Source organism: Oncorhynchus mykiss, chromosome 21 (genome assembly GCF_013265735.2).
Source record: "Oncorhynchus mykiss isolate Arlee chromosome 21, USDA_OmykA_1.1, whole genome shotgun sequence".
NCBI classification, from domain to species: Eukaryota; Metazoa; Chordata; class Actinopteri; order Salmoniformes; family Salmonidae; genus Oncorhynchus; species Oncorhynchus mykiss.
Window position 1 is genome coordinate 9,707,273 of NC_048585.1, and position 20,865 is coordinate 9,728,137.

At 48.4% G+C, this 20,865-nt stretch overlaps 1 protein-coding gene across 1 annotated transcript in view; it reads left to right on the top strand.

The window, feature by feature from the left end:
• LOC118942866 (transmembrane protein 178B) overlaps positions 1 to 15,714 on the top strand; it is a 190,883-nt gene extending 175,169 nt beyond the window's left edge. The window contains exon 4 of the mRNA XM_036956805.1: positions 12,003 to 15,714. Coding sequence (XP_036812700.1) covers positions 12,003 to 12,253 — 251 coding nt within the window. The 3' untranslated portion in view covers positions 12,254 to 15,714. The remainder of the gene's footprint in view (positions 1 to 12,002) is intronic.
• Positions 15,715 to 20,865: the final 5,151 nt, after the last annotated feature.

Sequence of the window (20,865 nt, forward strand, 5' to 3'; positions counted from 1 at the left end):
GGCAGGGTACTGGGGGGAGGCTAGTAACAGTGACTATAGTTCAGGGCAGGGTACTGAGGGGAGACTAGTAACAGTGACTATAGTTCAGGGTACTGGGGGGAGACTAGTAACAGTGACTATAGTTCAGGGTACTGGGGGGAGACTAGTAACAGTGACTATAGTTCAGAGTACTGGGGGGAGACGAGTAACAGTGACTATAGTTCAGGGTACTGGGGGGAGACTAGTAACAGTGACTATAGTTCAGGGTACTGGGGGGAGGCTAGTAACAGTGACTATAGTTCAGGGTACTGGGGGGAGACTAGTAACAGTGACTATAGTTCAGGGTACTTGGGGGGAGGCTAGTAACTGTGACTATAGTTCAGGGCAGGGTACTGGGGGGAGGCTAGTAACAGTGACTATAGTTCAGGGTACTGGGGGAGGCTAGTAACTGTGACTATAGTTCAGGGCAGGGTACTGGGGGGAGGCTAGTAACAGTGACTATAGTTCAGGGTACTGGGGAGAGGCTAGTAACAGTGACTATAGTTCAGGGTACTGGGAGGAGGCTAGTAACAGTGACTATAGTTCAGGGTACTGGGGAGAGGCTAGTAACAGTGACTATAGTTCAGGGCAGGGTACTGAGGGGAGGCTAGTAACATTGACTATAGTTCAGGGTACTGGGGGGAGGCTAGTAACAGTGACTATAGTTCAGGGTACTGGGTGGAGGCTAGTAACAGTGACTATAGTTCAGGGTACTGGGGGGAGACTAGTAACAGTGACTATAGTGCAGGGTACTGGGGGGAGGCTAGTAACAGTGACTATAGTTCAGAGTACTGGGGGGAGACTAGTAACAGTGACTATAGTTCAGAGTACTGGGGGGAGACTAGTAACAGTGACTATAGTTCAGGGTACTGGGGGGGGAGACTAGTAACAGTGACTATAGTTCAGGGTACTGGGGGGAGGATAGTAACAGTGACTATAGTTCAGGGTACTGGGGGGAGGCTAGTAACAGTGACTATAGTTCAGGGTACTGGGGGGAGGCTAGTAACAGTGACTATAGTTCAGGGTACTGGGGGGAGACTAGTAACAGTGACTATATTTCAGGGTACTGGGGGAGGCTAGTAACAGTGACTATAGTTCAGGGTACTGGGGGAGACTAGTAACAGTGACTATGGTTCAGGGTACTGGGTGGAGACTAGTAACAGTGACTATAGTTCAGGGTACTGGGGGGAGGCTAGTAACAGTGACTATAGTTCAGGGTACTGGGGGGAGGCTAGTAACAGTGACTATAGTTCAGGGTACTGGGGGAGGCTAGTAACAGTGATTATAGTTCAGGGTACTGGGGGGAGGATAGTAACAGTGACTATAGTTCAGGGTACTGGGGGGAGACTAGTAACAGTGACTATAGTTCAGGGCAGGGTACTGGGGGGAGACTAGTAACAGTGACTATAGTTCAGAGTACTGGGGGGAGGCTAGTAACAGTGACTATAGTTCAGGGTACTGGGGGGAGGCTAGTAACAGTGACTATAGTTCAGGGTACTGGGGGGAGGCTAGTAACAGTGACTATAGTTCAGGGCAGGGTACTGGGGGAGGCTAGTAACAGTGATTATAGTTCAGGGTACTGGGGGGAGGATAGTAACAGTGACTATAGTTCAGGGTACTGGGGGGAGACTAGTAACAGTGACTATAGTTCAGGGCAGGGTACTGGGGGGAGACTAGTAACAGTGACTATAGTTCAGAGTACTGGGGGGAGGCTAGTAACAGTGACTATAGTTCAGGGTACTGGGGGGAGGCTAGTAACAGTGACTATAGTTCAGGGTACTGGGGGGAGGCTAGTAACAGTGACTATAGTTCAGGGCAGGGTACTGGGGGAGGCTAGTAACAGTGACTATAGTTCAGGGTACTGGGGGGAGGCTAGTAACAGTGACTATAGTTCAGGGTACTGGGGGGAGGCTAGTAACAGTGACTATAGTTCAGGGTACTGGGGGGAGACTAGTAACAGTGACTATAGTTCAGGGTACTGGGTGGAGACTAGTAACAGTGACTATAGTTCAGGGTACTGGGGGGAGACTAGTAACAGTGACTATAGTTCAGGGTACTGGGGGAGACTAGTAACAGTGACTATATTTCAGGGTACTGGGTGGAGACTAGTAACAGTGACTATAGTTCAGGGTACTGGGTGGAGGCTGGTAACAGTGACTATAGTAACAGTGACTATAGTTCAGGGTACTGGGGGGAGGCTAGTAACAGTGACTATATTTCAGGGTACTGGGTGGAGACTAGTAACAGTGACTATAGTTCAGGGTACTGGGTGGAGACTAGTAACAGTGACTATATTTCAGGGTACTGGGTGGAGACTAGTAACAGTGACTATAGTTCAGGGTACTGGGGGGAGGCTAGTAACAGTGACTATATTTCAGGGTACTGGGTGGAGACTAGTAACAGTGACTATAGTTCAGGGTACTGGGGGGAGGCTAGTAACAGTGACTATAGTTCAGGGTACTGGGGGGAGACTAGTAACAGTGACTATAGTTCAGGGTACTGGGGGGAGACTAGTAACAGTGACTATAGTTCAGGGTACTGGGGGGAGGCTAGTAACAGTGACTATATTTCAGGGTACTGGGTGGAGACTAGTAACAGTGACTATAGTTCAGGGTACTGGGGGGAGGCTAGTAACAGTGACTATATTTCAGGGTACTGGGTGGAGACTAGTAACAGTGACTATATTTCAGGGTACTGGGTGGAGACTAGTAACAGTGACTATAGTTCAGGGTACTGGGTGGAGACTAGTAACAGTGACTATATTTCAGGGTACTGGGTGGAGACTAGTAACAGTGACTATAGTTCAGGGTACTGGGGGGAGGCTAGTAACAGTGACTATATTTCAGGGTACTGGGTGGAGACTAGTAACAGTGACTATAGTTCAGGGTACTGGGGGGAGGCTAGTAACAGTGACTATAGTTCAGGGTACTGGGGGAGGCTAGTAACAGTGACTATAGTTCAGGGTACTGGGGGGAGGCTAGTAACAGTGACTATAGTTCAGGGTACTGGGGGGAGACTAGTAACAGTGACTATAGTTCAGGGTACTGGGGGGAGACTAGTAACAGTGACTATAGTTCAGGGTACTGGGGGGAGGCTAGTAACAGTGACTATAGTTCAGGGTACTGGGGGGAGACTAGTAACAGTGACTATAGTTCAGGGTACTGGGGGGAGACTAGTAACAGTGACTATATTTCAGGGTACTGGGTGGAGACTAGTAACAGTGACTATAGTTCAGGGTACTGGGGGGAGGCTAGTAACAGTGACTATAGTTCAGGGTACTGGGGGGAGACTAGTAACAGTGACTATAGTTCAGGGTACTGGGGGGAGGCTAGTAACAGTGACTATAGTTCAGGGTACTGGGGGGAGACTAGTAACAGTGACTATAGTTCAGGGTACTGGGTGGAGACTAGTAACAGTGACTATATTTCAGGGTACTGGGTGGAGACTAGTAACAGTGACTATAGTTCAGGGTACTGGGGGGAGGCTAGTAACAGTGACTATATTTCAGGGTACTGGGTGGAGACTAGTAACAGTGACTATAGTTCAGGGTACTGGGGGGAGGCTAGTAACAGTGACTATAGTTCAGGGTACTGGGGGAGGCTAGTAACAGTGACTATAGTTCAGGGTACTGGGGGGAGGCTAGTAACAGTGACTATAGTTCAGGGTACTGGGGGGAGGCTAGTAACAGTGACTATAGTTCAGGGTACTGGGGGGAGACTAGTAACAGTGACTATAGTTCAGGGTACTGGGGGGAGGCTAGTAACAGTGACTATAGTTCAGGGCAGGGTACTGGGGGAGGCTAGTAACAGTGACTATAGTTCAGGGTACTGGGGGGAGGCTAGTAACAGTGACTATAGTTCAGGGCAGGGTACTGAGGGGAGACTAGTAACAGTGACTATAGTTCAGGGTACTGGGGGAGGCTAGTAACAGTGACTATAGTTCAGGGTACTGGGGGGAGACTAGTAACAGTGACTATAGTTCAGGGTACTGGGGGGAGACTGGTAACAGTGACTATAGTTTAGGGTACTGAGGGGAGGCCGGTAACAGTGACTATAGTTCAGGGTACTGGGGGAGGCTAGTAACAGTGACTATAGTTCAGGGTACTGGGGGAGGCTAGAAACAGTGACTATAGTTCAGGGTACTGAGGGGAGGCTAGTAACAGTGACTATAGTTCAGGGCAGGGTACTGAGGGGAGGCTAGTAACAGTGACTATAGTTCACGGTACTGGGGGAGGCTAGTAACAGTGACTATAGTTCAGGGCAGGGTACTGGGGGGAGACTAGTAACAGTGACTATAGTTCAGGGTACTGGGGGGAGACTAGTAACAGTGACTATAGTTCAGGGCAGGGTACTGGGGGGAGACTAGTAACAGTGACTATAGTTCAGGGCAGGGTACTGGGTGGAGACTAGTAACAGTGACTATAGTTCAGGGCAGGGTACTGAGGGGAGACTAGTAACAGTGACTATAGTTCAGGGCAGGGTACTGAGGGGAGGCTAGTAACAGTGACTATAGTTCAGGGTACTGGGGGAGGCTAGTAACAGTGACTATAGTTCAGGGTACTGGGGGAGGCTAGAAACAGTGACTATAGTTCAGGGTACTGGGGGGAGACTAGTAACAGTGACTATAGTTCAGGGCAGGGTACTGGGGGGAGACTAGTAACAGTGACTATAGTTCAGGGCAGGGTACTGGGTGGAGACTAGTAACAGTGACTATAGTTCAGGGCAGGGTACTGAGGGGAGACTAGTAACAGTGACTATAGTTCAGGGCAGGGTACTGAGGGGAGGCTAGTAACAGTGACTATAGTTCAGGGTACTGAGGGAGACTAGTAACAGTGACTATAGTTCAGGGCAGGGTACTGAGGGGAGGCTAGTAACAGTGACTATAGTTCAGGGCAGGGTACTGGGGGGAGACTAGTAACAGTGACTATAGTTCAGGGCAGGGTACTGGGGGGAGACTAGTAACAGTGACTATAGTTCAGGGCAGGGTACTGGGGAGAGACTAGTAACAGTGACTATAGTTCAGGGCAGGGTACTGGGGAGAGACTAGTAACAGTGACTATAGTTCAGGGCAGGGTACTGGGGAGAGACTAGTAACAGTGACTATAGTTCAGGGCAGGGTACTGAGGGCAGGCTAGTAACAGTGACTATAGTTCAGGGCAGGGTACTGAGGGGAGGCTAGTAACAGTGACTATAGTTCAGGGCAGGGTACTGAGGGGAGGCCGGCTAGTGGTGACTATTTAACAGTCCGATGGCCTGTTTTTTCAGTCTCTGGGTCCCAGCTTTGATTGACCTGTCACCGACTTCTAGATGGTAGCAGGGTGAACAGGCCGTGACTCTGGTGGCTGAGGTCCTCGATGATCTTCTAGATGGTAGCAGGGTGAACAGGCCGTGACTCTGGTGGCTGAGGTCCTCGATGATCTTCTAGATGGTAGCAGGGTGAACAGGCCGTGACTCGGGTGGCTGAGGTCCTCGATGATCTTCTAGATGGTAGCAGGGTGAACACGCCGTGACTCTGGTGGCTGAGGTCCTCGATGATCTTCTAGATGGTAGCAGGGTGAACAGGCCGTGACTCTGGTGGCTGAGGTCCTCGATGATCTTCTAGATGGTAGCAGGGTGAACAGTCCGTGACTCGGGTGGCTGAGGTCCTCGATGATCTTCTAGATGGTAGCAGGGTGAACAGGCCGTGACTCTGGTGGCTGAGGTCCTTGATGATCTTCTAGATGGTAGCAGGGTGAACAGGCCGTACTCGGGTGGCTGAGGTCCTCGATGATCTTCTAGATGGTAGCAGGGTGAACAGGCCGTGACTCGGGTGGCTGAGGTCCTCGATGATCTTCTAGATGGTAGCAGGGTGAACAGGCCGTGACTCTGGTGGCTGAGGTCCTTGATGATCTTCTAGATGGTAGCAGGGTGAACAGTCCGTGACTCGGGTGGCTGAGGTCCTCGATGATCTTCTAGATGGTAGCAGGGTGAACAGTCCGTGACTCTGGTGGCTGAGGTCCTTGATGATCTTCTAGATGGTAGCAGGGTGAACAGTCCGTGACTCGGGTGGCTGAGGTCCTTGATGATCTTCTAGATGGTAGCAGGGTGAACAGGCTGTGACTCGGGTGGCTGAGGTCCTTGATGATCTTCTTGGCCTTCCTGTAACACCGGGTGTTGTAGATGTCCTGGAGGACAGGCAGTGTGAACCCAGTGATGCGTTGACCTCACCACCCTCTGGAAATTCCCTGCGGTTGTAGGCAGTGCAGTTGCCGTACCCGGCTGTTATACAGCCTGACAGGATCCTTTCAATGGTGCATCTGTATAAGTCCTTGAGGGTCATAGTCATAGGGGGCCAAGCCAAATTTGAAGAGGTTGAAGAGGTGCTGTTGTTCCTTCTTCATCGTGCTGTCAGTGTGAAGAGACCATTTCAGGGTGTTAGCGATGTGCATGCCGAGGAACCCGAAGCTTTTGACCCTCTCCCCTGTAGATGTGAATGGGGGCGGCCCTTTGATGTGGATGGGGAGGCGGCCCTGTAGATGTGGATGGGGGCGGCCCTGTAGATGTGGATGGGGGGGCGGCCCTGTAGATGTGGATGGGGGGGCGGCCCTGTAGATGTGGATGGAGGGGCGGCCCTTCGATGTGGATGAGGGGGCGGCCCTTCGATGTGGATGGGGGGGCGGCCCTTCGATGTGGATGGGGGGGGCGGCCCTTCGATGTGGATGGGGGAGCGGCCCTGTAGATGTGGATATGGGGGCGGCCCTGTAGATGTGGATGGGGGGGCGGCCCTGTAGATGTGGATGGGGGGGCGGCCCTGTAGATGTGGATGGGGGGGCGGCCCTGTAGATGTGGATGGGGGGGCCCTGTAGATGTGGACGGGGGGGGCCCTGTAGATGTGGATGGGGGGCGGCCCTGTAGATGTGGATGGGGGGGGCCTGTAGACGTGGAAGGGGGCGGCCCTGTAGATGTGGAAGGGGGCGGCCCTGTAGATGTGCACGGGGGGGGCGGCCCTGTAGATGTGCACGGGGGGGGCGGCCCTCTAGACGTGGATGGGGGGGCCCTGTAGTTGTGGATGGGGGGGCCCTGTAGATGTGGATGGGGGGGCGGCCCTGTAGATGTGGATGGGGGGGGCGGCCCTGTAGATGTGGATGGGGGGGGCGGCCCTGTAGATGTGGATGGGGGGGGCGGCCCTGTAGATGTGGATGGGGGGGGGGCTGTAGATGTGGATTGGGGGGGCCTGTAGATGTGATAGGGAGCGGCCCTGTAGATGTGGAAGGGGGCGGCCCTGTAGATGTGGACGGGGGGGCGGCCCTGTAGATGTAGATGTGGACGGGGGCGGCCTATAGATGTGGATGGGGGCGGCCCTGTAGATGTGGATGGGGGGGGTGGCCCTGTAGATGTGGATGGGGGGGTGGCCCTGTAGATGTGGATGGGGGGGTGGCCCTGTAGATGTGGATGGGGGGGTGGCCCTGTAGATGTGGATGGGGGGGTGGCCCTGTAGATGTGGAAGGGGGCGGCCCTGTAGATGTGGATGGGGGGGGCCCTTCGATGTGGATGGGGCGGCCCTTCAATGTGGACTGGGGGGGGCGACCCTGTAGATATGGATGGGGGAGGCCCTGTAGATGTGGATGGGGGCGGCCCTTCGATGTGGATGGGGGCGGCCCTTCGATGTGGATTGGGGGGCGGCCCTGTAGATGTGGATGGGGGCGGCCCTGTAGATGTGGATGGGGGCGGCCCTGTAGATGTGGATGGGGGGGGGGCCTGTAGATGTGGATGGGGGGGCCCTGTAGTTGTGGATGGGGCGGCCCTTCAATGTGGACTGGGGGGGGCGACCCTGTAGATATGGATGGGGGAGGCCCTGTAGATGTGGATGGGGGCGGCCCTTCGATGTGGATGGGGGCGGCCCTTCGATGTGGATTGGGGGGGCGGCCCTGTAGATGTGGATGGGGGCGGCCCTGTAGATGTGGATGGGGGGGGGCCTGTAGATGTGGATGGGGGGGCCCTGTAGTTGTGGATGGGGGGGCCCTGTAGATGTGGATGGGGGGCGGCCCTGTAGATGTGGATGGGGGGGGCGGCCCTGTAGATGTGGATGGGGGGAGCGGCCCTGTAGATGTGGATGGGGGGGGGCGGCCCTGTAGATGTGGATGGGGGGGGGCCTGTAGATGTGGATTGGGGGGCCTGTAGATGTGGATGGGGGGGGCCTGTAGATGTGATAGGGAGCGGCCCTGTAGATGTGGAAGGGGGCGGCCCTGTAGATGTGGACGGGGGGGCGGCCCTGTAGATGTAGATGTGGACGGGGGCGGCCTATAGATGTGGATGGGGGCGGCCCTGTAGATGTGGATGGGGGGGGTGGCCCTGTAGATGTGGATGGGGGGGTGGCCCTGTAGATGTGGATGGGGGGGTGGCCCTGTAGATGTGGATGGGGGGGTGGCCCTGTAGATGTGGATGGGGGGGTGGCCCTGTAGATGTGGAAGGGGGCGGCCCTGTAGATGTGGATGGGGGGGGGCGACCCTGTAGATATGGATGGGGGAGGCCCTGTAGATGTGGATGGGGGCGGCCCTTCGATGTGGATGGGGGCGGCCCTTCGATGTGGATGGGGGGGCGGCCCTGTAGATGTGGATGGGGGCGGCCCTGTAGATGTGGATGGGGGGGGGGGGGGCCTGTAGATGTGGATGGGGGGGCAGCCCTTCGATGTGGACGGGGATGGCCCTGTCGGAGTGGATGGGGGCGTGCTCTCTCTGCTGTCTCCTGTATTCCACGATCAGCTCCTTCGTTTTGTAAAACGTAGAGGTTATTTTCCTGGCAACACTCCCACCATGGCCCTCACCTCGTCATTGCTGGTAATCAGCCTATCACTGTTGTGTCTTCACCAAACCTGATAATTGAGTTGGAGACCTGCACGGCCGGTGCAGTCAGTTGTGAACAGGGAGTACAGGAGGGGACTAAGCACACATCCCTGAGGGGCTCCCCGTGTTGTGGATCAGCGAGGCGGAGGTGTTGTTGCCTACTCTCACCATCTGGGGGGGCTTCCCGTGTTGTGGATCAGCGAGGTGGAGGTGTTGTTGCCAACTCTCATGACCTGGGGGGGCGACCCGTCATAGTCATTTAGTTCAGTGCTGCGGGGCGATAGTAATTTAGCTCAGTGCTACGGGGCGATAGTCATTTAGTTCAGTGCTGCGGGGCGATAGTAATTTAGCTCAGTGCTACGGGGCGATAGTCATTTTAGTTCGGTTATCTTCGCTTTCTTTGGAATAGGAGCAATGGTGGACATCTTGAAGCAAGTGGCGACAGCAGACTGGGATAGGCAGAGATTCAATATGTCCGTAAACACTCCAGCCAGCTGGTCTGCACATACCCATTGGGTCCTGGTCAGAAGTAGTGTCCTATACAGGGTTATTGGGTGCCATTGGTTCCTGGTCAGAAGTAGTGTCCTATACAGGGTTGTTGGGTGCCATTGGTTCCTGGTCAGAAGTAGTGTCCTATACAGGGGTGTTGGGTGCCATTGGTTCCTGGTCAGAAGTAGTGTCCTATACAGGGGTGTTGGGTGCCTTTGGTTCCTGGTCAGAAGTAGTGTCCTATACAGGGTTGTTGGGTGCCATTGGTTCCTGGTCAGAAGTAGTGTCCTATACAGGGTTGTTGGGTGCCATTGGGTCCTGGTCAGAAAAAGTGTCCTATACAGGGTTGTTGGGTGCCATTGGGTCCTGGTCAGAAGTAGTGTCCTATACAGGGTTGTTGGGTGACATTGAGTCCTGGTCAGAAGTAGTGTCCTATACAGGGTTATTGGGTGCCATTGGTTCCTGGTCAGAAGTAGTGTCCTATACAGGGGTGTTGGGTGCCATTGGGTCCTGGTCAGAAATAGTGTCCCATACAGGGTTGTTGGGTGCCATTTTTTATTTATTTTTATTTTATTTTACCTTTATTTAACCAGGTAGGCAAGTTGAGAACAAGTTCTCATTTACAATTGCGACCTGGCCAAGATAAAGCAAAGCAGTTCGACAGATACAACGACACAGAGTTACACATGGAGTAAAACAAACATACAGTCAATAATACAGTATAAACAAGTCTATATACGATGTGAGCAAATGAGGTGAGATAAGGGAGGTAAAGGCAAAAAGGCCATGGTGGCAAGGTAAATACAATATAGCAAGTAAAACACTGGAATGGTAGTTTTGCAATGGAAGAATGTGCAAAGTAGAAATACAAATAATGGGGTGCAAAGGAGCAAAATAAATAAATAAATAAAATACAGTAGGGAAAGAGGTAGTTGTTTGGGCTAAATTATAGGTGGGCTATGTACAGGTGCAGTAATCTGTGAGCTGCTCTGACAGTTGGTGCTTAAAGCTAGTGAGGGAGATAAGTGTTTCCAGTTTCAGAGATTTTTGTAGTTCGTTCCAGTCATTGGCAGCAGAGAACTGGAAAGAGAGGCGGCCAAAGAAATAATTGGTTTTGGGGGTGACTAGAGAGATATACCTGCTGGAGCATGTGCTACAGGTGGGAGATGCTATGGTGACCAGCGAGCTGAGATAAGGGGGGACTTTACCTAGCAGGGTCTTGTAGATGACATGGAGCCAGTGGGTTTGGCGACGAGTATGAAGCGAGGGCCAGCCAACGAGAGCGTACAGGTCGCAATGGTGGGTAGTATATGGGGCTTTGGTGACAAAACGGATTGCACTGTGATAGACTGCATCCAATTTGTTGAGTAGGGTATTGGAGGCTATTTTGTAAATGACATCGCATTGACCCATTGGGTCCTGGTCAGAAGTAGTGTCCCATACAGGGGTGTTGGGTGCCATTGGGTCCTGGTCAGAAGTAGTGTCCTATACAGGGTTGTTGGGTGCCATTGGGTCCTGGTCAGAAGTAGTGTCCTATACAGGGTTGTTGGGTGCCATTGGGTCCTGGTCAGAAGTAGTGTCCTATACAGGGTTGTTGGGTGCCATTGGGTCCTGGTCAGAAGTAGTGTCCTATACAGGGTTGTTGGGTGCCATTGGGTCCTGGTCAGAAGTAGTGTCCTATACAGGGTTGTTGGGTGCCATTGGGTCCTGGTCAGAAGTAGTGTCCTATACAGGGGTGTTGGGTGCCATTGGGGACACAGATAAACAGCCCAGTGGTGTCACACACCCAGCTCACAGAGTCAGGGTGGAATTACACCCTCAATCTACACACACAAAAGAGAGGAACCGTTGACAAAAAAGTCCAAAGTAATGTATTTTAATGCTGTACAGTGGACAGTTTTCTGTTTGTACAAAATGTTCACAGTCTGAATGTGTTGGAAATTGGTTCTCCAAAATAATGATGATAGGAATGTTGTATTATTTCACACTCAAACACCAAGTGAACATCGTTCTTATTGCATCAGTGTAACCTCTCTCTCTTCCCACCTCCTCTCTCTCTCTCCCTCCCTCTTCCCACCTCCTCTCTCTCTCTCCCTCCCTCCCTCCCTCTTCCCACCTCCTCTCTCTCTCTCTCTCTCTCTCTCTCTCTCTCTCTCTCTCCCCCTCTTCCCACTCCCTCTCCCCACCTCTTCTCTCTCTCTCCCTCTTCCGACCTCCTCTCTCTCTCTCTCTCTCCCGACCTCCTCTCTCTCTCTCTCCCCCATACCTCCTCTCTCTCTCTCTCTCTCTCCCTCTTCCGACCTCCTCTCTCTCTCGCTCTCCCTCTTCCGACCTCCTCTCTCTCTCTCTCTCCCCACCTCTTCTCTCTCTCTCCCCACCTCTTCTCTCTCTCCCTCTCACCACCTCTTCTCTCTCTCCCTCTTCCCACCTCTTCTCTCTCTCTCTCCCTCTTCCCACCTCTTCTCTCTCCCTCTCCCCACCTCTTCTCTCTCTCCCTCTCCCCACCTCTTCTCTCTCTACCTCTTCTCTCTATCTATCTATCCCCACCTTCTCACTCGTTCCTTTCCCCAACCTCCCCTCTCTCCACCCCTCCCCTCTCCTTTATCTTCCCCCACTCTCTCCCTCGACACCTCCCCTCTTACCCTCTCCCCACCTCCCCCTCTCTCCTCCCCAGGCACCTTCTGTATAATCTCTCTCTGTACCTGCGTGGCGGGGATCAACTTCGAGCTGTCCCGTTATCCTCGCTATCTGTACGGCCTGCCGGACGACATCGGCCACGGCTACGGCTGGTCTATGTTCTGCGCCTGGGGAGGTCTGGGGCTCACCCTCATCGCTGGTTTCTTCTGTACCCTGGCTCCCTCCGTCCAGCCCATCCCTCGATCCACCTGCCCCAAGTCGAGGCAGGAGAACGGGACGGTCTGCTAGAGGGACTGGGATGGAGGATAGAGGGACTGGAGGTCCAGTTCCTAGATAGATAGCTGACTACACCTTTAACCACACAGGACAGCCGTAACAAAAGAGAATTTAACAAACAAAAATGTAACAATGAGTTGACAAATCAATGCATTCATTTAATTAATCATTTTCCACTTAAAGACAATGTTTTGTTTTTTCTTTGTTTAAAGTGTGTGTGTGTGTGTGTGTGTGTGTGTGTGTGTGTGTGTGTGTGTGTGTGTGTGTGTGTGTGTGTGTGTGTGTGTGTGTGTGTGTGTGTGTGTGTGTGTATAAACATGATCTGGTTTCTTGAAAAACAATTGATTTTTTTTTTTTACACGAACTGACAGAAAAATCTAGTCATCGATCTGAAGTTGTGCTGGGGGGGGGTTGTAGTCGGGGATGTTGTGATGCTTGAAATGGATGTACCATGAAACGGCCTTCTCTACTGGGGGGAACGAGAGGAACCTTTCAGTAATGAACGATGACAGGCGATGACAGACAACAAGGGATGGGAGTGACAAGAACAACAGCCTGAACCTCAGAGGAACTAACTCATCATGGTGACCAGCCTCCACAACAAGGAGAATAACTGAAACTCTGTTGTTGCTGAGGGGAGGACGGCTCATCATAATGGCTTGAACGGCGCAAATGGAACGGTATCAAACACGTGGAAACCATGGAAACCAAACCATGGAAACCAAACCATTCAAACAAATGATAACCATGGAAACCAAACCATTCAAACACATGGAAACCATGGAAACCAAACCATTCAAACACATGGAAACCAAGCCATTCAAACACATGGAGACCATGGAAACCAAACCATTCAAACACATTGAAACCATGGAAACCAAACCATTCAAACACATTGAAACCATGGAAACCAAACCATTCAAACACATTGAAACCATGGAAACCAAACCATTCAAACACATGGAGACCATGTGTTTGATACCATTCCACCTATTTCCTCTCAAGCCATTTACCACGAGCCCGTCCTCCCCAATTGAGGTGCCACCAACCTCCTGTGTCGAAGAGGGTTAAATCAACACTAACTGAAAGGGGTCAAAGGTTGGAGTATTATAAACAGCACATCCTGTTCTAAAGAGACACCTCAGCTTGTTGGAGACTTCCGATTGGACTAGCTGTGTGTTCCTCAGATCTACTCTGGGTCATTGGACTAGCTGTGTGTTCCTCAGATCTACTCTGGGTCATTGGGACTAGCTGTGTGTTCCTCAGATCTACTCTGGGTCATTGGGCTAGCTGTGTGTTCCTCAGATCTACTCTGGGTCATTGGGCTAGCTGTGTGTTCCTCAGATCTACTCTGGGTCATTGGACTAGCTGTGTGTTCCTCAGATCTACTCTGGGTCATTGGACTAGCTGTGTGTTCCTCAGATCTACTCTGGGTCATTGGACTAGCTGTGTGTTCCTCAGATCTACTCTGGGTCATTGGACTAGCTGTGGGAGAAGAATGGCACATCACACGATACAGGCTCTCTAGAGTATCTCTACTGTTGTACAAAACTACCGAATCATCATTCCAGAGAAATTACAGCCAGGAAATGCCATGTTGGAGCATTGTCATGCCCACCGGGGGCATACTAGTTTGCATCCCAAATGGCCCCCTTTTCCCTCTGGTCCCTAGTCAACAGTAGTACAGTACACTGGATAGGGAAATAGGTTGCCAATCGTCCCAAATGGCTCCCTTTCCCCTCTGGTCCCTAGTCAACAGTAGTGCACTGGACAGGGAATAGGATGCCAATGGAGACACATACCTATTTCTTCAAGCCCCGTCTATCCTCAGTCATCTAACATTTTATACATTCATTCACTCTCTTTGTATCGTCCTGAAACCCATCCTGAATGAAGGAACTGTGTGTTGTACTGAAACCCATCCTGAATGAGGAAACTGTGTGTTGTCCTGAAACCCATCCTGAATGAAGGGAACTGTGTGTTGTACTGAAACCCATCCTGAATGAAGGGAACTGTGTGTTGTACTGAAACCCATCCTGAATGAAGGGAACTGTGTGTTGTACTGAAACCCATCCTGAATGAAGGGAACTGTGTGTTGTACTGAAACCCATCCTGAATGAAGGGAACTGTGTGTTGTACTGAAACCCATCCTGAATGAAGGGAACTGTGTGTTGTACTGAAACCCATCCTGAATGAGGGAACTGTGTGTTGTACTGAAACCCATCCTGAATGAGGGAACTGTGTGTAGTACTGAAACCCATCCTGAATGAAGGGAACTGTGTGTTGTACTGAAACCCATCCTGAATGAAGGGAACTGTGTGTTGTACTGAAACCCATCCTGAATGAAGGGAACTGTGTGTTGTACTGAAACCCATCCTGAATGAAGGAACTGTGTGTTGTACTGAAACCCATCCTGAATGAAGGGAACTGTGTGTTGTACTGAAACCCATCCTGAATGAGGGGACTGTGTGTAGTACTGAAACCCATCCTGAATGAAGGGAACTGTGTGTTGTACTGAAACCCATCCTGAATGCAGGAAACTGTGTGTAGTACTGAAACCCATCCTGAATGCAGGAAACTGTGTGTTGTACTGAAACCCATCCTGAATGAGGGGACTGTGTGTTGTACTGAAACCCATCCTGAATGACGGGAACTGTGTGTTGTACTGAAACCCATCCTGAATGAAGGGAACTGTATGTTGTACTGAAACCCATCCTGAATGAGGGAACTGTATGTTGTACTGAAACCCATCCTGAATGAGGGGACTGTGTGTAGTACTGAAACCCATCCTGAATGAAGGAACTGTGTGTTGTACTGAAACCCATCCTGAATGAGGGGACTGTGTGTAGTACTGAAACCCATCCTGAATGCAGGAAACTGTGGGTAGTACTGAAACCAATCCTGAATGCAGGAACTGTGTGTTGTACTGAAACCCATCCTGAATGAAGGAAACTGTGTGTAGTACTGAAACCCATCCTGAATGAGGGGACTGTGTGTAGTACTGAAACCCATCCTGAATGCAGGAAACTGTGGGTAGTACTGAAACCCATCCTGAATGCAGGAACTGTGTGTTGTACTGAAACCCATCCTGAATGAAGGAAACTGTGTGTAGTACTGAAACCCATCCTGAATGAAGGAAACTGTGGGTAGTACTGAAACCAATCCTGAATGAAGGAACTGTGTGTTGTACTAGTACTTTAAACAATATTACCCTGGTTCTGTCCTGTCATCTGTTGTTTGGGAGGACAATATTACCCTGGTTCTGTTCTGTCACCTGTTTAAACAATATTACCCTGGTTCTGTCCTGTCATCTGTTTGGGAGGACAATATTACCCTGGTTCTGTTCTGTCACCTGTTTAAACAATATTACCCTGGTTCTGTCCTGTCATCTGTTTGGGAGGACAATATTACCCTGGTTCTGTTCTGTCACCTGTTTAAACAATATTACCCTGGTTCTGTCCTGTCATCTGTTTGGGAGGACAATATTACCCCTGGTTCTGTCCTGTCATCTGTTTGGGAGGACAATATTACCCCTGGCTCTGTCCTGTCATCTGTTTAAACAATATTACCCCTGGTTCTGTCCTGTCATCTGTTTGGGAGGACAATATTACCCCTGGTTGTGTCCTGTCATCTGTTTGGGAGGACAATATTACCCCTGGTTCTGTCCTGTCATCTGTTTGGGAGGACGAAGACTTTCAAAATTGTATTGTTGCTCTCTGCCTTGGGGGTTTTACTACGGAGCAGATTATATTTAGAGCTAGAGGACAACCGGTGAAAGATGTCGTGAGGAGAGGTGGCACAGCTTCAGGTAAAACCACAAGCTTCTAAAGATGGAGGACAAAGGCTCAGCCTATCACAGGCTGGGAATCTCAGCCATTCTCTTTCTGTAAAAGGTTTGTCACAACATCATATCACTTTTGATCATGAAGTGTTAATGTTAATGACAATGTTATTCATAAACAATTACAGAAAACGTTAAATGTAAAGAAATGCCCAATCCCAGTGGTGTAAAGTACTTAAGTAAAAAATAATTTTAAATACTTCTTAAGTCTTTTTTTTGGGGGGGGGGGGGTATCTGTACTTTACTATTTATATTGTTTATAACTTTGACTTCACTACATTCCTAAAGACAATAATGTGCTTTTTACTCCATACATTTTCCCTGACACCTAAAAGTACTTATCAAGAGAACATCCCTGGTCCATCCCTACTGCCTCTGATCTGGAGGACAACCACAAATGCATTGTTTGTAAAGTGTCAGAGCGTGCCCCTGGTCGTCTCTACTGCCTCTGATCTGGAGGACTCACCAACCACACATGCATTGTGTGTAAAGTGTCAGAGCCCCTGGCTATCCCCTGCCTCTGATCTGGAGGACTCACCAACAACACATGTATTGTGTGTAAAGTGTCAGAGCCCCTGGCTATCCCCTGCCTCTGATCTGGAGGACTCACCAACAACACATGTATTGTGTGTAAAGTGTCAGAGCCCCTGGCTATCCATAAATGTAAAAATAAAAAAATAAAAAAAATGGTGCCTTCTGCTTTACTTAATATAAGAAATTAGAAATGATTTATATTTTTACTTTTACTGTTAAAACGGAAGTATATTTTAGCACTTATGTTGACTTTTGATACTTAATAAGTACATTTAAAACTAAATACTTTTAGACTTTTACTCAAGGCGTATTTTACTGGGTGACTTGCACTTTTACTTGAGTCATTTTCTATGAAGGAATCTTTACTTTTACTACAGTATGACAATTGGGTACATTTTTTCCACCACTGTCATAGTGCTCATTTAGGGCTGAAGTCAATCCATATCGTGGAATATCCGTGTTAAATAAAAATGTAAAAGGTCATTTCCTGATTGAGCTGACATATGCAGCGTTTACCGTGAATGTCGTCTCTGCTAACGAGGGAACGTTGCTTTTAAATGTCAATCTAGCTATAAACGCAGATCTTCCGTGATACTTTTGGAAACAGAATCCGGCCTTTAAAGCTGCAATCAGCAGTAAAAACATTAAGTAACCTTCCCCACCCCCTGTTTCAGTTAAAACATTAAGTAACCTTCCCTGTTTCAGTTAAAACATTAAGTAGCCTTCCCTGTTTCAGTTAAAACATTAAGTAACCTTCCCTGTTTCAGTTAAAACATTAAGTAACCTTCCCTGTTTCAGTTAAAACATTAAGTAACCTTCCCTGTTTCAGTTAAAACATTAAGTAACCTTCCCTGTTTCAGTTAAAACATTAAGTAACCTTCCCTGTTTCAGTTAAAACATTAAGTAACCTTCCCTGTTTCAGTTAAAACATTAAGTAACCTTCCCCACCCCCTGTTTCAGTTAAAACACTAAGTAACCTTCCCTGTTTCAGTTAAAACACTAAGTAACCTTCCCTGTTTCTGTTAAAACATTAAGTAACCTTCCCTGTTTCAGTAAAAACATTAAGTAACCTTCCCTGTTTCAGTTAGAACATTAAGTAACCTTCCCTGTTTCAGTTAAAACATTAAGTAACCTTCCCTGTTTCAGTTAAAACATTAACTAACCTTCCCTGTTTCAGTTAAAACATTAAGTAACCTTCCCTGTTTCTGTTAAAACATTAAGTAACCTTCCTTGTTTCAGTTAAAACATTAAGTAACCTTCCCTGTTTCTGTTAAAACATTAAGTAACATTCCCTGTTTCAGTTAAAACATTAAGTAACCTTCCCTGTTTCAGTAAAAACATTAAGTAACCTTCCCTGTTTCAGTTAAAACATTAAGTAACCTTCCCTGTTTCAGTTAAAACATTAAGTAACCTTCCCTGTTTCAGTTAAAATATTAAGTAACCTTCCCTGTTTCAGTTAAAACATTAAGTAACCTTCCCTGTTTCAGTTAAAATATTAAGTAACCTTCCCTGTTTCAGTTAAAACATTAAGTAACCTTCCCCGTTTCAGTTAAAACATTTAGTAACCTTCCCTGTTTCAGTTAAAACATCAAGTAACCTTCCCTGTTTCAGTTAAAACATTAAGTAACCTTCCCTGTTTCAGTTAAAACATTAAGTAAACTTCCCTGTTTCAGTTAGAACATTAAGTAACCTTCCGTGTTTCAGTTAAAACATTAAGTAACCTTCCCTCCCCTGTTTCAGTTAAAACATTAAGTAACCTTCCCTGTTTCAGTTAAAATATTAAGTAACCTTCCCTGTTTCAGTTAAAACATTAAGTAACCTTCCCCGTTTCAGTTAAAACATTTAGTAACCTTCCCTGTTTCAGTTAAAACATCAAGTAACCTTCCCTGTTTCAGTTAAAACATTAAGTAAACTTCCCTGTTTCAGTTAGAACATTAAGTAACCTTCCCTGTTTCAGTTAAAACATTAAGTAACCTTCCCCGTTTCAGTTAAAACATTAAGTAACCTTCCCCGTTTCAGTTAAAACATTAAGTAACCTTCCCTGTTTCAGTTAAAACATTAAGTAACCTTCCCTGTTTCAGTTAAAACATTAAGTAACCTTCCCTGTTTCAGTTAAAACATTAAGTAACCTTCCCTCCCCTGTTTCAGTTAAAACATTAAGTAACCTTCCGTGTTTCAGTTAAAACATTAAGTAACCTTCCCTCCCCTGTTTCAGTTAAAACATTAAGTAACCTTCCCTGTTTCAGTTAAAACATTAAGTAACCTTCCCTGTTTCAGTTAAAACATTAAGTAACCTTCCCTGTTTCAGTTAGAACATTAAGTAACCTTCCCTGTTTCAGTTAAAACATTAAGTAACCTTCCCTGTTTCAGTTAAAACATTAAGTAACCTTCCCTCCCCTGTTTCAGTTAAAACATTAAGTAACCTTCCCTCCCCTGTTTCAGTTAAAACATTAAGTAACCTTCCCTGTTTCAGTTAAAACATTAAGTAACCTTCCCCGTTTCAGTTAAAACATTAAGTAACCTTGCCTGTTTCAGTTAAAACATTAAGTAACCTTCCCTGTTTCAGTAAAAACATTAAGTAACCTTCCCTGTTTCAGTTAAAACATTAAGTAACCTTCCCTGTTTCAGTTAAAACATTAAGTAACCTTCCCCGTTTCAGTTAAAACATTAAGTAACCTTCCCTCCCCTGTTTCAGTAAAAACATTAAGTAACCTTCCCTGTTTCAGTTAAAACATTAAGTAACCTTCCCTGTTTCAGTAAAAACATTAACTAACCTTCCCTCCCCTGTTTCAGTTAAAACATTAAGTAACCTTCCCTGTTTCAGTTAAAACATTAAGTAACCTTCCCCGTTTCAGTTAAAACATTAAGTAACCTTCCCCGTTTCAGTTAAAACATTAAGTAACCTTCCCTGTTTCAGTTAAAACATCAAGTAACCTTCCCTGTTTCAGTTAAAACATTAAGTACTCTGGTCAAAAGTAGTGCCCTACTCTGGTCAAAAGTAGTGCCCTACTCTGTTCAAAAGTAGTGCCCTACTCTGGTCAAAAGTAGTGCCCTACTCTGTTCAAAAGTAGTGCCCTACTCTGGTCAAAAGTAGTGCCCTACTCTGTTCAAAAGTAGTGCCCTACTCTGTTCAAAAGTAGTGCCCTACTCTGGTCAAAAGTAGTGCCCTACTCTGTTCAAAAGTAGTGCCCTACTCTGTTCAAAAGTAGTGCCCTACTCTGTTCAAAAGTAGTGCCCTACTCTGGTCAAAAGTAGTGCCCTACTCTGGTCAAAAGTAGTGCACTACTCTGTTCAAAAGTAGTGCACTACTCTGGTCAAAAGTAGTGCACTACTCTGGTCAAAAGTAGTGCACACTAAAGAGAATAGGGTTGGGACCAGAAAGTAGAGACCTTGTCTGACCCTTTACTAAACACACTGACTGCTGTAGGAACGACAGCTCACACACTGACTGCTGTAGGAACGACAGCTCACACACTGACTGCTGTAGGAACGACAGCTCACACACTGACTGCTGTAGGAATGGCAGCTCACACACTGACTGCTGTAGGAACGACAGCTCACACACTGTGACTGCTGTAGGAATGACAGCTCACACACTGTGACTGCTGTAGGAACAACAGCTCACACACTGATCAATGAGGACCGTAATCTTGTTACCTTTTAAATGAGCTCTGAATCTATACGTCAATAATTAGGTTGGACCTGTAGCTAATGAAGCTTGTCGTGAAAGGTCTCCTCGATCAATCAACATCCTCAGAGAAGATCACTCGGGGGGCTCACGAGTGGCGCAGCGGTCTAAGGCTCTGCATCTCAGTGCAAGAGGCGTCACTACACAGACACCCTGGTTTGAATCCAGGCTGTATCACAACCGGCCGTGATTGGGAGTCCCACAGGGCGGCGCACAATTGTCCCAGCGTCGTCCGGGTTTGGCTGGTGTAGACCGTCATTGTAAATAAGAATTTGTCCCTAACTGCTAGTTAAATAACGGTTACATTTAAAATATAATAATCATTCAATTTAAATACCTAAGATGAGTCTCACTGAGTTAGGTGGTCTCCCTCATTAACCCCTGTTACCTGAGGTGAGTCTCACTGAGTTAGGTGGTCTCCCTCATTAACCCCTGTTACCTGAGGTGAGTCTCACTGAGTTAGGTGGTCTCCCTCTCTAACCCCTGTTACCTGAGGTGAGTCTCACTGAGTTAGGTGGTCTCCCTCATTAACCCCTGTTACCTGAGGTGAGTCTCACTGAG